Raw genomic sequence first — 13,728 nt, forward strand, 5'->3', positions numbered from 1 at the left:
GATAATGACATGATAATGTTTCCTAACTTGCTGTTGCCCTTATTGTGAATGTGTTTGCCAATGTTGCTATCACTAGCTGGCTAACTGTTAGCATTGCTGTGGAGCATATCACAGCTATGCTAGCGTGGTCTAATGGTTGTGTCGAGATTGTTTTTGTTGGCTCTCTGTTCACACTAACTTTATTCAGTTGAGCTTCTTGTTGTGTATTCAGTCGCACTTTCACTGACTGTTGTAACATCTGACTGACTGAGAACAAGAAGGGAGGGGTGAGCGTCTGAGATGCTGTTGGTCTAGTGCGACATCTAGTGGCAGAGACGATTGTCTACAGAACCTTTATTCTGGAAATGACTGGTTTGTGTGAAATATGGATTAAACCATATGTTTTCCTACCATTAAATGGAGCTTCGCCACTTGACAACACCAACACCCATGATGCTCAGGCTTCTACACAAGGTGGGGTGTTGCTTTTCTACAAGTCTATTTTCAATATAACCTGGATTTTAATTTGACCTCTTGTATTAAAACATCTCCATCAGCTATAAATTGTTTTGTTCAGGACAACAACTCTGACCAGTCCACCACCCTTTAGACCACCACCCTACAGACTGGGCCCTTATTCACAATTTTTAGAAGAATTTGGAGAACTTATTTCAGACCTTGTTACTCACTCTGGTGAGATTATATTTACAGGTGACTTCAGTCTTCACCTAGGTAAAGCCTGTGACCCTGAAAAAAGAAAATCACAAAACAAACAACAAACAAAATGTTTTAGTCCAAGTTTGTTTTTAGGGTATTTCCTCACTGTCGTACTCCACCTCTCCACCAGGGGGAGCCACAGCTCTGATTGTGTTTCCTGCTGCAGCTTCATCACTTAGTACATATTTTATATTTACAGAAACATTCAGCAGCAGAGACATTTACAGTCTGAATTTAAACCTGTTGATGTTTAACTTTGAGCAACTGTAAATCCTAAAAACATGATGCAGCAAATGAAAGAAAAAAGTAGGTAATATGATAATAATAATAATAATAATAATAATAATAATAATAATGAACTTTATTCATGCAGGGCTCCATGATGTGATGTAAATGAATCTAATGTGTAAAATCATCTAAATCAAAATGGATCAGAAACTATAAGAATAATAACAATAATATGTTTTATTTTCAAAACAAATGTTACAAACAACAAAACAACAAAAGTATAATCTATTATATATCATATTATATTTAAAAATATATTTTTCAAGCCTGGTATCATGGTCGTGTGATACCAGGTGTCTGTCTCTAGTGTAATGTAATGGGATTTATGTTTCAGACTTTATTCTATTTTTTTGCTGTATTATATTTTTCTGTTGATGACGTATCTGAGTGACGCTGATGGGAGTGAAGGTGTGGAGGGAAAAATGTATTTTTACTTTGGAGGAGGAGGATGCTGAGATAACAGTATGGACGCTGAAAAAAGACTTCCGGTTCGCAAGTACAGCCTTTATAATAAAAGTGCAGACGCCTACTTTTTTTAAAAAATGTATTCATTGTGACTTTTATTTGATCATTACGGCCACTTGACACAATAATATATTACAACCATTCCAAACAAACCTAGTCTCCTATGGGGATGTCTGGATTTTATATTGGAAATTAAGGTAGTAGTCAGTGTTTGAATTCTGTTGGTTTATAGAAACGTTGCTTTTATTCTGGAAATCAACTGAAAAATGCAAGCGGAAGTCTTGTTTCTTGTTTTTGCCGGCGGAGCAGAGGAAGGAGGTGATGGTGATGGAGGGAGGAGGAGGAGGAGGAGGAAGAGGAGGGCTGATGTGTGCTGATCAGGAGCAGGTCTGATGATGATGGTGATGATGATGATGATGGTGATGATGATGATGATGCTGTGAGTCAGAGAGCGGAGGGTTCAGGATGCTCACAGCCGCTCGGAGTAGACAAACCCCGCACACAGACTGAGAGGATCCGCGGAGACACGGTGAGTCCGCAAACATCATCACACCCACAGCGACCGGCAGCTTCACCGACACTCACACCGACAAGCACACACTGACACCGGGCACAGGTCGGACAGCAGCCCGGCTGCAGAGCTCCACAGCCGGTCTCATTTCATCGCCCGGCTCCGAGTTGCCGGGGCTCTATTTTCATCACTGTGTGTGTGTGTGTGTGTGTGTGTGTGTGTGTGTGTGTGTGTGTGTGTGTGTGTGTTTGTACGTTCACGCAAGCTATTTTCTTGCGCGTTCACGTCAGTGCGCGTGCCCGACCCGTCCTTACTATGGAGCGGAGTCACTGATTACCATGATGTGAGGAGGTAATGAGAGTCTGTAGCTGCAGCTGATTGAAACGGAGAACAAAGCTGCAGGTCAGCTCTCTCTCTCTCTCTCTCTCTCTCTCTCTCTGTGTGTGTGTGTGTGTGTGTGTGTGTGTGTGTGTGTGTGTGTGTGTTGTGTAAGTATGTTATGTGTCGTGACGCCAGAGAGCACGACAGTTTGTCACTGCCATTAAACATCATCATCATAATTAGCAGAAGAAGAAGAATTATCAGGAATATTGTCAATTATTTGACTAATTCAATTAATTCTAATGAATTCATGACATATAGCCAGAATAGTGTGATATTATGTTTATCTATAACACATCATAGGAATATTATTAAAACAGCACAACTATTATATCAATATTATAGTAGCATTATACAAAAATACAGATAGAAATCACAGATATATCTTATGATGAGATATGAGAACACACAACAAATATTACAGTAATATTATAGTATCAGGCCATGCCACGAGATATTCAGCATAAGTAACTTGGTGTGGAGTGTTGTAAGAATATACAACACATGGACGGTAGATGAATATTACAGCAACACTGTCATTTGAATATTATTACCTGTGATGTAAGATGAGGTGTTACAGGGGATATTTAAATACCTGCCACAGGTATATTATAAGAATGATACTTTATGAGATTAAACACATACACTACTCAGGGCTGTTGGATGTGACTTCAAATCAAAATAACAATTACTGTATTTATTTCAAACTTTCACCACGATTACGATTAATGATCACAAAATAACGATCTCTTTTGAGCCATGCACTCTTCATATTCTCAATGTGATTGCGTTCCACTGGTTTGGTGTTTCCTCTGGCTGCTGAAGTTGTTTTTCTGTATTTGATGTGTTTTTGTTTGTTGTCGTCTTCACTCAAGATAAAATGTGTCCAAAGGATGAACATGGGTAAGTAGCAGCTGCTCAGGTTGAGGCAAAGGGAAAAGTGGGGTGACGTAGTATAAAGAGAGACAAAGTCCACGTCAGGAGGAGGTGGTGGTGGATGGATGAATATGACACAGGAGAGCGGTGTATTATTCCCATGTGAAACCAGCTGTTTATGTTGTTTCAATAACCCATGACTATTTCCTGTTAGTATTGTAACCAGGACAACAAAGATCGCCTAATATTGAGGAAGTCCCTTTTTTAACCCAAATCTTTTCCTAAACCTACCACACCATGACCGTCTTTATAGTCACCATGACAACCGAGGTCCGGTACGCCTGCCGCTGTAGGGCCGCTATTTCAGGAAACACAGTCCTATGGGTCGTATCAGAGGGCTGATGGTTGTTTAGGTTGGAGGAGTTGTTGGTTGAAGCTCAGTGTTTGTGCGTGTTTCTTCCACATCACCTGCTTCACTGTGAGTGATCCAGACTAACGTTAGTTGGAGACCTGTGACTGAACACAAGGGAGTATTTTTTAAGAGGACATTTCATGAACGCAGGTTTGGGGAAACTTTTAACTGAATTAACCAACATGAGCAAGTTTAAAGGTCCATATTTGACACTCATGTATTCTGAGCTGCAGTGATGAAGACAAGAGTGATGAAGATATAATAGTTATTATGTAGTTATTTAGTGATGAACTCTCCTTTGTTTGTTAGAAGCTCTGTTTTAAAACATGAGTAACCACATGGAAAGACTCAAACAGCAAAACCATCCACTGATATATATTATTGATCACTTTATTGTAAATTCTTTTGTCCCTGTCAGGATCCTGTAGGAATGATGACTCAGTTTTTTCAGTGATCTGATTGGTTAGTAGTTTGTATAATAACTAGTCCTACCACTGCTCCTAGGCCAGCTGGTACTGATTATACTAGCAGTTGTAGCTGATAATAATACAGTTCAGATGTTAATTGTAAAACAACTTGGAACTATTACACATGAGAAATAAAACTGAAAGAGGTGAAAGAGCAATAATAAAAAACAATTGAAAAGAAATGTTTATAAGTAAATAAATAGAATGAAATAGAATAGAACAAGATAAAAGAGAAATAAGAAATTTTATCTATGAGAGGGAATACGAGATTTTAGAACATGAATATGATAAAAAATAAATGATTAAATAAGGTAATAAAATGGTTTAAAACATCAGTTGTGATGTATGTGTATGATGTTAGAATATTTGTTGATCTGAGGTGACATGAACAAGATGGAGAAAACCCAGTGAAGGTGTGAAACTGCAGCAGCTTGTTGCTACAGTGACCCTCACACACACACACACACACACACACACACACACACACACACTGGTGTTTTCTGCTGGGAGGTTGCAGGTCCACTGGGGTTTAGTGTTGTTAGAGCTAAAGACAAAACACTGGATGCTGTGTGAGTGTGTGAGTCTGTGTGTGTGTGTGTGTGTGTGTGTGTGTGTGTGTGTTGTGTGTGTGTGTGTGTGTGTGTGTGTGTGTGTGTGTGTGTGTGTGTGTGTGTGTCCAATTGCTTCCATCTCCTCCATCACCAGGTGTACAATTCCTCCACCAGCAGTGATGGTGTGTTCAGACGTAGGTGACTGGCCAGTGTCTCACAGGATGAGGTGGTGTTGCACTGAAAGTTGAGTCGGGGTCAACTTTCTTCAGGTTGTTATTTTTTCCGCCTTTTGTTGCAGGAGCATCTGTGTTGGTCTCACTGTGTCAGAGCAGTGGTCTTCAAATGACTGTGAGTGTGTTTCTACACACAGAGCTAAAGTCTGAATATAGACACTTTGATCTGATGTTGCAGGCTCTGAGCCTCCTCTCTTCTGATTGGCTGACTGTTTTCTAAGTGATCCAATAAAAATATAGCAGATTTCAGGTAAACACTCAGAGAAACCAAATCCTGCAAGGCTGGAAGGTGGATCTAGGTGGGCAGGGCTTCGTGACTGCTTTTCTGTGACATCACAAAGTTCCAGAAGTCCTGACAGCTGGTTTTAAGGCTCAGGTTTTTGTGTGGGACCAGAGAGTCCACCATCATCACACTGAGGGACCAGAGAGTCCACCAGAGAGTCCACCATCATCACACTGAGGGACCACAGAGTCCAGATTTATTTCTGTCTTTCTGATGCTGTTGTTAAGTCGTGGTGTTTTCCCTGCTGCCTGCCTCCGCACCGGAAGTGATGTCAGATGATGTGGGCAGGCGGGTAACCATGACAACAGCCCTGCTGATGATGACATGTTTGCACTCCTCTCTGAGCATATAAATCTCTGCTGTCTGTATCTGTCACCGTCACCACAGCAACCAGACAACCAACACACGTACTCATGCTTATAACACACACACACACACACACACACACAACACACACACACACACACACACACACACACACAGAGTACATTCAGGTGCTTCCATGGTTACAGGAAGAAAAAACACAATGGATGCTATCGAGAGGCAGGTGTGTGTTTGTGTGTGTGTTCCTGGTTGTACAGATTGATTAACGAGCTGCTGATTAGTCACCGGTCTAAATTTGTGGTTGAGATAAGGAACAGTGATGTGGGTGAGGAGAAGCTGCTGTGACAGAGACATTCAGCTCCAACAGCTGATCTGAAGTCAGACTCTGTTTCATCTGCAGTTCAAAGGAGAATTCTGGTCTTTTTTAACCTGGTGTATTTCCCATAAAAGTGGTTATTGTAGCTCTGTGGGTGATGCGAACTTTGCATTCACCACCTCTATAGTGGAGATGGGAACTTGTGAGCCTCCCCCAAGAAGATTTGACTGACTGAAACTATGCATTTCTATCATTTTGGACCATTATCATCACAAACAACACAGATTGTTGTTTTCTTAGTAACTCTGACATTAGCTAGAAGAATTCACTATTTTGCTATTTACCTAAAAGTCTGTTTGGTTCAGTTTTTCAGTAACTGACTGAGTTACTGTAGTGAGTCCCATTCCTCTCTCTGAATTATTTTCTCTGACAGTCTCTTCAGTCTCATCATCACAGCTGTGATCCTTTGACAGATTTTCTCTCTGGTTAATTTCTGCTGTAAAGATGTCGGAGATGCTGTGAGCATCATGAATTCATTTCCTCCTCGGCAGCAAAGCCTCTGCAGGTTAAGCTGGACTAACCAAACACTTTTGCTCACTTTCTCTGGAAAACACTTGCTACAATCAACCCCTATTGCAACACTCTCTGTAGACTACTGTAGTTACACAGGGACTCTCTACATTCAGAGTGACTATCTGATGTAATGAGTCTGTAATTTTCTCGTCCTCGTTATGTCATTAAAGGAGCTATTTGCAAGTTTTGCTAATGCTACATAGCTAATGTTAGCATAAGCAGCTTCAGTCCTTTACTCACCAACAGCTGTCTTGTGAGGTGGAAACAAACGGCAATGTTAACTCTTGTCTCTGTCACGTCTTTTCATCTACTAAAGTTTGCATGCTAACCAGCTAGCCCCTTATCAGCCTGTCTTTCCGATAGTGACTCACTGTAGCCTCCAGTCTGTCCTGAAGACAAGCATCCCTCAGAGGACGTATTATATCCTCTGGTTTTCTAAAGGAGTTTTTTTAAATCGAAAATAACTGGACTAGGTTATTTGTCTGTGAAGACGTTTCACCTCTCATCCAAGAGGCTTCATCAGTTCGTGTACGCATCTGACCAGGCTAGGACTGGTCAGACTGTCAACTGTCCTCTCTGTCTCTGTGGTTCGAAAGAGGAGTAAAAGAGGCCATCTATGTAAAAATAGAGAAACCATCCCTCAACAGGGGAGGAGGTCTCAGACACCACCTATCTCCAATTTACAATGCTGCCCTTTCATCCCTTCCCAGGAGACTCAACAATCTAGCCTCCAAGAATAACAACTGTTCACAAGTGGCGGGTGACTCCAACGACTGTCGTTATAACACAATAGAGCACTAACGAAGTCGAAACCAATTTTCCACCAACGACAGTCATGCAAACGACTGTCGTTGACACTTGGAGCACAAAAGGGAACCAGTGACATCATCATCCTTGTGAACGCCCACAAGAGGTTAAATACCTGGGTCTCCACACCAGAAAGTATGACCAGTCCCAGCCTGGTCAGATGCGTACACGAACTGATGAAGCCTCTTGGATGAGAGGTGAAACGTCTTCCCAGACAAATAACCTAGTCCAGTTGTTTTCGATTTAAAAAACTCCTTTAGGATACTTTGACCTGGACAAATGAGAATATACACAGGCTCATCCTCTGGTTTTATAAAAAATAAAGATGGCTGAAGCTCTTGTCAAGCGACAACCACCACCACCAGCCTTAGAACATTTAAAACATACATTGAAAGGGTTCTGCTGTAGAACAGTTCTAAAGAACCAGACTCTGATGCTGTGTGGAGTTTCATTTGTGGCCATAAAAGAAGCAGACTCCCAGCTGGGCTCATACAGCAGGAAGCAGTGGGAGGTAGAAACCAGATGGTCTGATGGTATCTCCTGTTCTACAGACGTTCTCTGAGCTGCAGGGCACTGTCAGGAAAATACTGGATTCTCTCATTTATATCAAGAAAATATTGAATTGTTCTAAATGTTTTGACAAATAGTTTTATCAGGACAGTATCAACCATGAGTAAAAACAGTGTCTTTATTTCAGAGAACCTTTATTTCAAACAGTTTCCTATTGCAGACTGATTTTTATTTTTCTCTGGTTTATATTTTATTCAGTGTTTTCTGATCTGTCCCTGTTTTAATTTACAAATTTGCTTTGTTCAATTATTTGGAATGTAAAGCAGGGTCTTAATAAATTAAATTGGATAAGTAGATCATTTTCAAAAGATCTGTGTGAGTAGCTTTTAATGATTACTCCAGTATTTTAGACTAAAATCTTGTTGAACAGTAAATGATGAGAATTCATTTATATATCTGAGAAACTCTATATATTTCAGAATGTGTAAATCTCAGTGTCAGGGCAGAAAAATAACTCCTCTATTGCTTCTTCTTTGGTTTTCATCAGCTCTCCTCTCTAACGAGATGCAGAACTCTAATCAATGCTCGTTAGTCATTGTGAGAGGGGAATACAGCTCTGCATGCTGGGAAACTCCCTGAGGCATTTGCTCTGTGTTTTTAATTCATTCCCACTGGTCACATTATCTGTGAATAGGCTCAGAGAGTTCAGAGAGGATGAGGCTCTCATCAGATGCAGTGTCCTCGTGTTTCAGTCACTGAATTTTAATGATTTAAATGGCACAGAGCTGCAACACAAACAGAATCATCACAGGAGAATTTATTCATCAGTAACTGTTTGCAAAGGAAATATATCTGATTTTTTGGACACAACACACGGGATCACATATTACATTACTAATCATTAAAGCAATCATTTCCTAATGGAAAGGTTTCATTGATTGTTACAGAATTTCCCGACTAATTATAGTAATTAACGTTATAAGTTTTTGCTGCTCGAAATCCCGGTCTGAACAATATGGATGCGGCAGTAACTGCTGAACTGAACTGTTAGCTTAACCAAGCAGTTTTAACCTAGCTGCTGAAATGAGCTATTAGCTAACTTTAAAACAAAAAGTCACTTAAATTAAAAAGTAATTCCCTCAACCAGCTTGTTTTGTCTTAACCAAGCTTATGGTATCTATTGTTCTAGTTGCTAAATTAACCTGTTAACTATAACTAAACCAAAGTGTTGCTAAACCCATCCATCTGAAAAAAAGAACTGTTAGTTAATGTCAACAAAAGGTTACCTACCCTTAACCACTTTGTTTTGACTGAACTAAAACTTATGGTATCTGTTGTTTTAGTTTCTAACTTAACCTGTTAGCTAACCTAAACCAAAGTGAAGCTGAACTCAACCATCTATCTTCACCTAAACAGTTGCTCGAAAGAACTGTTAGTTGACCTTAACCAAACTATTTTAGCTGTTAACCCACAAATCGTTAGCTAACCGCTAATGTGAACTCAAAAGTCAGTAGGCTAATATGAAAAGTTAGCTACCCATAACCACCTTGTTTTGGTTGTTAAACTGTACATGACTGTTTTATCTGCTTTTTTTGCTTCTTTAAATAAAAAAACAAAAAGTACAAAAACATTAGCTAACCTAAATTTGCATCTTAGTGGTTAAACTGGACTATCTATCTTAAATCAAACTTCTGAACATTTAGCTGATCTATTTCAGGTTAACTAACACCAACCAAGCTATTTTAGTTTTTAATAATTTTGGCTAACTGGAATGAAAAACTTACTAAAATTAATCCTTAACTATTTGCTCTTATACTGAACCAAATGTTTTAAAGTTTTACTGTTTGCTCACATAAACCAAAAAGTAGCAAAAATGAACTGTTAACAAATCTTAATAAAATAGCTTGAGTTAAATTAACCAGCTAATCTTAACCAAAGTGTTTTAGCTGCTAAAGTGTACCATCTCTTTTCAACCAAATATTTGCTACCTTGCACTGTTAGATAACCTAAAGTTTCTTAAATGAACTGTTTGCTAACCTTAACTGTTTTAGCCGTTACCCTAAACCACAAGCTAATTGGAACCGAAAAGTTACTAAAATGAACAGTGAAGTTAATCAGATTTTTGTGAAACTGAACCAAACTGTCTTTTTTGTTACATTGGACTGTTTGTTAATGTTAACCAAAAAATAACTCATGCTATAGTGGCTAGACTGAAGCATCTATCTTCAACCTATCAGTTAATTTGCACTGTGCTCCAATGTAGTTGCCAAATAACTTGTTAGATAAACTAAACCACATTTTAGCTGCTACACTGAACGTACCAAACAGTTGCTGCTTTGAACAGTCAGATAACCGCAAATGGTTGTGCTTTGGCTGCTATTAGTTAACTTATCCTAAAATGTTTTAACTGACACTCAACCATTAACTAACCTGAATGAAAATGGTGCTAAGATGCACCGTTAGCCAACCTCAACCGAATTGTTTTGGCTGCTACTACCCAAACAGTCAACAAAACTATTTGGATGTTAAACTGATTTAATCACTTAACTGAACCATTCAGTGAACTTTTAGCCAGTTATTGCTGCTAAACTAATGTGTTGTCCAAACCAATCGGATCTAATATGACTGAACCACAGCCACAGCACTGAAACACTAACATACAGACACACAAACACGTACTTGTAATTCTATCTTTGTGAGGACACTAGTTGACATTACACATTTCCTAGACTTGTAGTCTAACCCTAACCTTTACTAACCTGAATCTTAAGACCAAGTCTTAACTGAAACAGGCCAGAAAGTACTCACTCTATAACTCACTCTAAGTCTATGACTCAAAGTGGTCCTCACAAAAATAGAAGTATGTGCGCACACACACAGAGTAATTCATGTTCATTGTAATGGAGATAATCTGCACTTGAAGCAGGTCAGTCGTCCAGCTGATGGACTCTGCTGCCTCTCCCACAATAAAAACACCAAAGTGGTTTTCATTTACCAGTTACTGTCAATGGCACTCAGACTAATTACATTCACATCATTTGTCTGTTCCTGCCTTCCAGCTCTCACTCTGTTAGCATGTCACAGCACGCTCTGCTGTCTCAGGTCATGTTTGCTGGTTTCTAGTTTCTTCAGTTATTATTTCCTGTTTCATTTCAGATAATTTCCCACCTATGTGCCTGCCCCACTTGTCCAACTGTCTCTCCCTCCTCTCAGTACTTTGTGTCTAATGCTCTAGCCGTTTTCTCCTTGTGTATTAGTCATGGGAACGACCTGAATTTTATGTTGTTTGATTTCATATTAACTGATTTCTTTTTTGTTTCTACCATAACTTCGCTCTTCCCCCTTCTTGTCTCTTCCTCAGCATACAGGTGATTTATCCAGAGTAGCAGCTGGACTCCAACTCCCAGAATGCCCGAGCAGAGTAATGACTACCGGGTGGTGGTGTTTGGAGCTGGTGGGGTGGGGAAGAGCTCGCTGGTCCTTCGATTTGTTAAAGGCACCTTTAGAGATACCTACATCCCCACAGTAGAGGACACATACAGACAGGTGGGACATGAACTCTGTTATTAAACTAGTTTTATTAAATACTTTTTTCTTTTTGTCATTGAAACTCTTGAACTGGATAATACCTGCCTTGTTGAATTATCAATGAGTACCTGTTCTCTCTGTAGGTGATCAGCTGTGATAAGAGTGTCTGCACGCTGCAGATCACTGACACAACAGGAAGTCACCAGTTTCCCGCCATGCAGCGCCTGTCCATCTCCAAAGGTCACGCCTTCATCCTAGTCTATTCCATCACCAGCCGTCAATCACTGGAGGAGCTCAAACCCATCTACCAACAGGTCACTGTCTTTGGTTTAGGATATGAGTAGAAGATCACAGTCTCACAACAGATTAACTGCAGCACGTTGGCTCTTCCATTTCATAAGTCTGTTTTCAGGTGAAGTGGTTGGCCGCGAGGAAACCCTGACATTTACAGTGTGTCAGATTGTTGCAAATGTTATTTGAATGGAAATTTAAGGTGAATTCCAAATCAGAGATTTGGAATAAATGTTAGTTTTACAGAACATATTGTGCAAGAAACCTCAAATGGAAGTCACACTGAAATGCAAAGGAAAGGACAGTGTCTTTATACAGCACCTTTCAATAGTAAGGCCATTTAAAGTGCTTTACATAACACAAGAATGGCATCACAGCATTTTCCTTATTCTTCCCATTCTGCTAACATTGCATTAATGTAAAATAACAGCATGTCTATTTTTGTCTGACAGAGCAGTTACAGTGATATATGAATGATATTGTTCTATAAAGCTGTGTTGTTTTGTTTTGTTTCTGCAGAATTATAGTAAGATATTTTGTTGTTTCCAATAATCTGAGGAAGTGGGATCATGTAGATGTTGAACAGAAAGTGTCTGAGAATGGATCCTTGGGGAACTCCATGTGTCACAAACATAGAGTTTTTATCTAGATAAAACTTGTACTGAAGTCCTGACTGACTCCCGTGTCTCTCCAGGTTCTAGCCATCAAGGGCAGTGTGGAGTCCATTCCCATCATGCTTGTGGGCAACAAGAGCGATGAAACAGCCCAGCGCGAGGTGGAGACGAAGGAGGGCGAGGCTCAGGCTGCAGCCTGGAAGTGTGCCTTCATGGAAACGTCGGCCAAGATGAACTCCAATGTGAAGGAACTGTTCCAGGAGCTGCTGGCCCTGGAGAAGAAGAGGGACATGAGCCTGAGCATCGACGGCAAACGGTCAGGGAAACAGAAGCGGGCCGACAAGCTGAAGGGGAAGTGCAGCATCATGTAGAGGACTCGCTGTAGAGGTGTGGAAACCACAGAGGAGGAGGCAGGAGGAGGGAGGGAGGGGGACTCTGCTGATGAGTCCCATAGAGACTCCCCCTCCTATCTCACCCCGACTCTCAATCACAAGGACAGGTCTTCTTTGTCTTCGTTGGCTTTCCTCCTTTGTCTGTATGAACACTGAAGCCCAGAGGAACAAAATGAGATTTGACTGATAATGGAAATATTTATACCAGGGCCCCGGGGTCCATGTGGCCCTGAACTGGATTGTGTTTGAGGCCCCAAAATACTGTTTTACATGTTCAGCTACTTCCACCGTTAACAATCATTCCACCGATACTGTAATAAAGGAATACTCCACTGATCTTATTGTGAATGTTGGGCTCATCCTGAATGTAACCCTCATTTAGATAACCAAAGGTCAGTCAATAAACAATGTGTTCACCAGTGTTTACACTAAGGCCCACTCCTGCAGGACTGAAGACCCCCCTGGATATAATGCAGTGCAGCGACTACACTCTCTTCCTGCATTGTGAATCTACCTGCATGACATGACATGAAACCCAGAACCAAAACAAGCCCAAAGCTTTACACAACTGTGACGACCATCTCTGAGCCTGCCCCCCCTGCAGGAGTCTGACGGGCAAAGTTTGGCTGTTCTGGAGATTCAGCTCACCTGGTCTGGCTGCACTATATCCTCAGGTGGCAGTAGGCCAGTTTCCTTCTCCCACCTGGACTTCACTCCATTTGGTTTTGTTGTATTTTATTTTTCTGTGTTATTCAGTAACAAACTGATACTGACACAACACCTTGATGCTTTGTTAAAACCTGCTGGGTTCAAGTCTGGTATCAGAACTGTAGATGAGACCGACCTCCAACAAAATTAAATAAATAGCTACACAGTTCAATCATTTCACACGGCTAATATTTTAGCATGCTAAAGTCTGTGTTGTGTTTGAGTCTGTCAAATGTCCAAACTACACGTCTTGTAAAGTTGCGATTGAGAACAAAGTAAACAGCGGTCACTGTTATGGCTGGAAATTGAACATCCTCATATGAATCCAGCAAATTACAAACTATTATCTGTTTGACGGGAGGGACCATATGGTGTTTTATCTTGACCAATCAGAAGCAGGTGATCTGTCCCACCAATGTCATTAGGGACTTTAAGCAGCGACGGTTGAAGGGACAGCTACAGTGTGATGTGATGACGTAGATTCTACGTCAACAGTTCCTGA

At 40.5% G+C, this 13,728-nt stretch overlaps 1 protein-coding gene across 1 annotated transcript; it reads left to right on the forward strand.

Annotated features, from left to right (window-relative positions):
- The first annotated feature begins 1,772 nt into the window (after positions 1 to 1,772).
- diras1a (DIRAS family, GTP-binding RAS-like 1a) lies at positions 1,773 to 13,398 on the forward strand. Its single transcript, XM_056379418.1, has 4 exons — positions 1,773 to 1,978; positions 11,055 to 11,239; positions 11,365 to 11,535; positions 12,207 to 13,398. The coding sequence occupies exons 2-4, from the start codon at positions 11,102 to 11,104 to the stop codon at positions 12,495 to 12,497; spliced, it is 600 nt and encodes a 199-aa protein (XP_056235393.1). The 5' UTR covers positions 1,773 to 1,978; positions 11,055 to 11,101; the 3' UTR covers positions 12,498 to 13,398.
- The last annotated feature ends 330 nt before the right edge of the window (positions 13,399 to 13,728 follow it).

Source organism: Seriola aureovittata, chromosome 6, assembly GCF_021018895.1.
Source record: "Seriola aureovittata isolate HTS-2021-v1 ecotype China chromosome 6, ASM2101889v1, whole genome shotgun sequence".
Taxonomy (NCBI): domain Eukaryota; kingdom Metazoa; phylum Chordata; class Actinopteri; order Carangiformes; family Carangidae; genus Seriola; species Seriola aureovittata.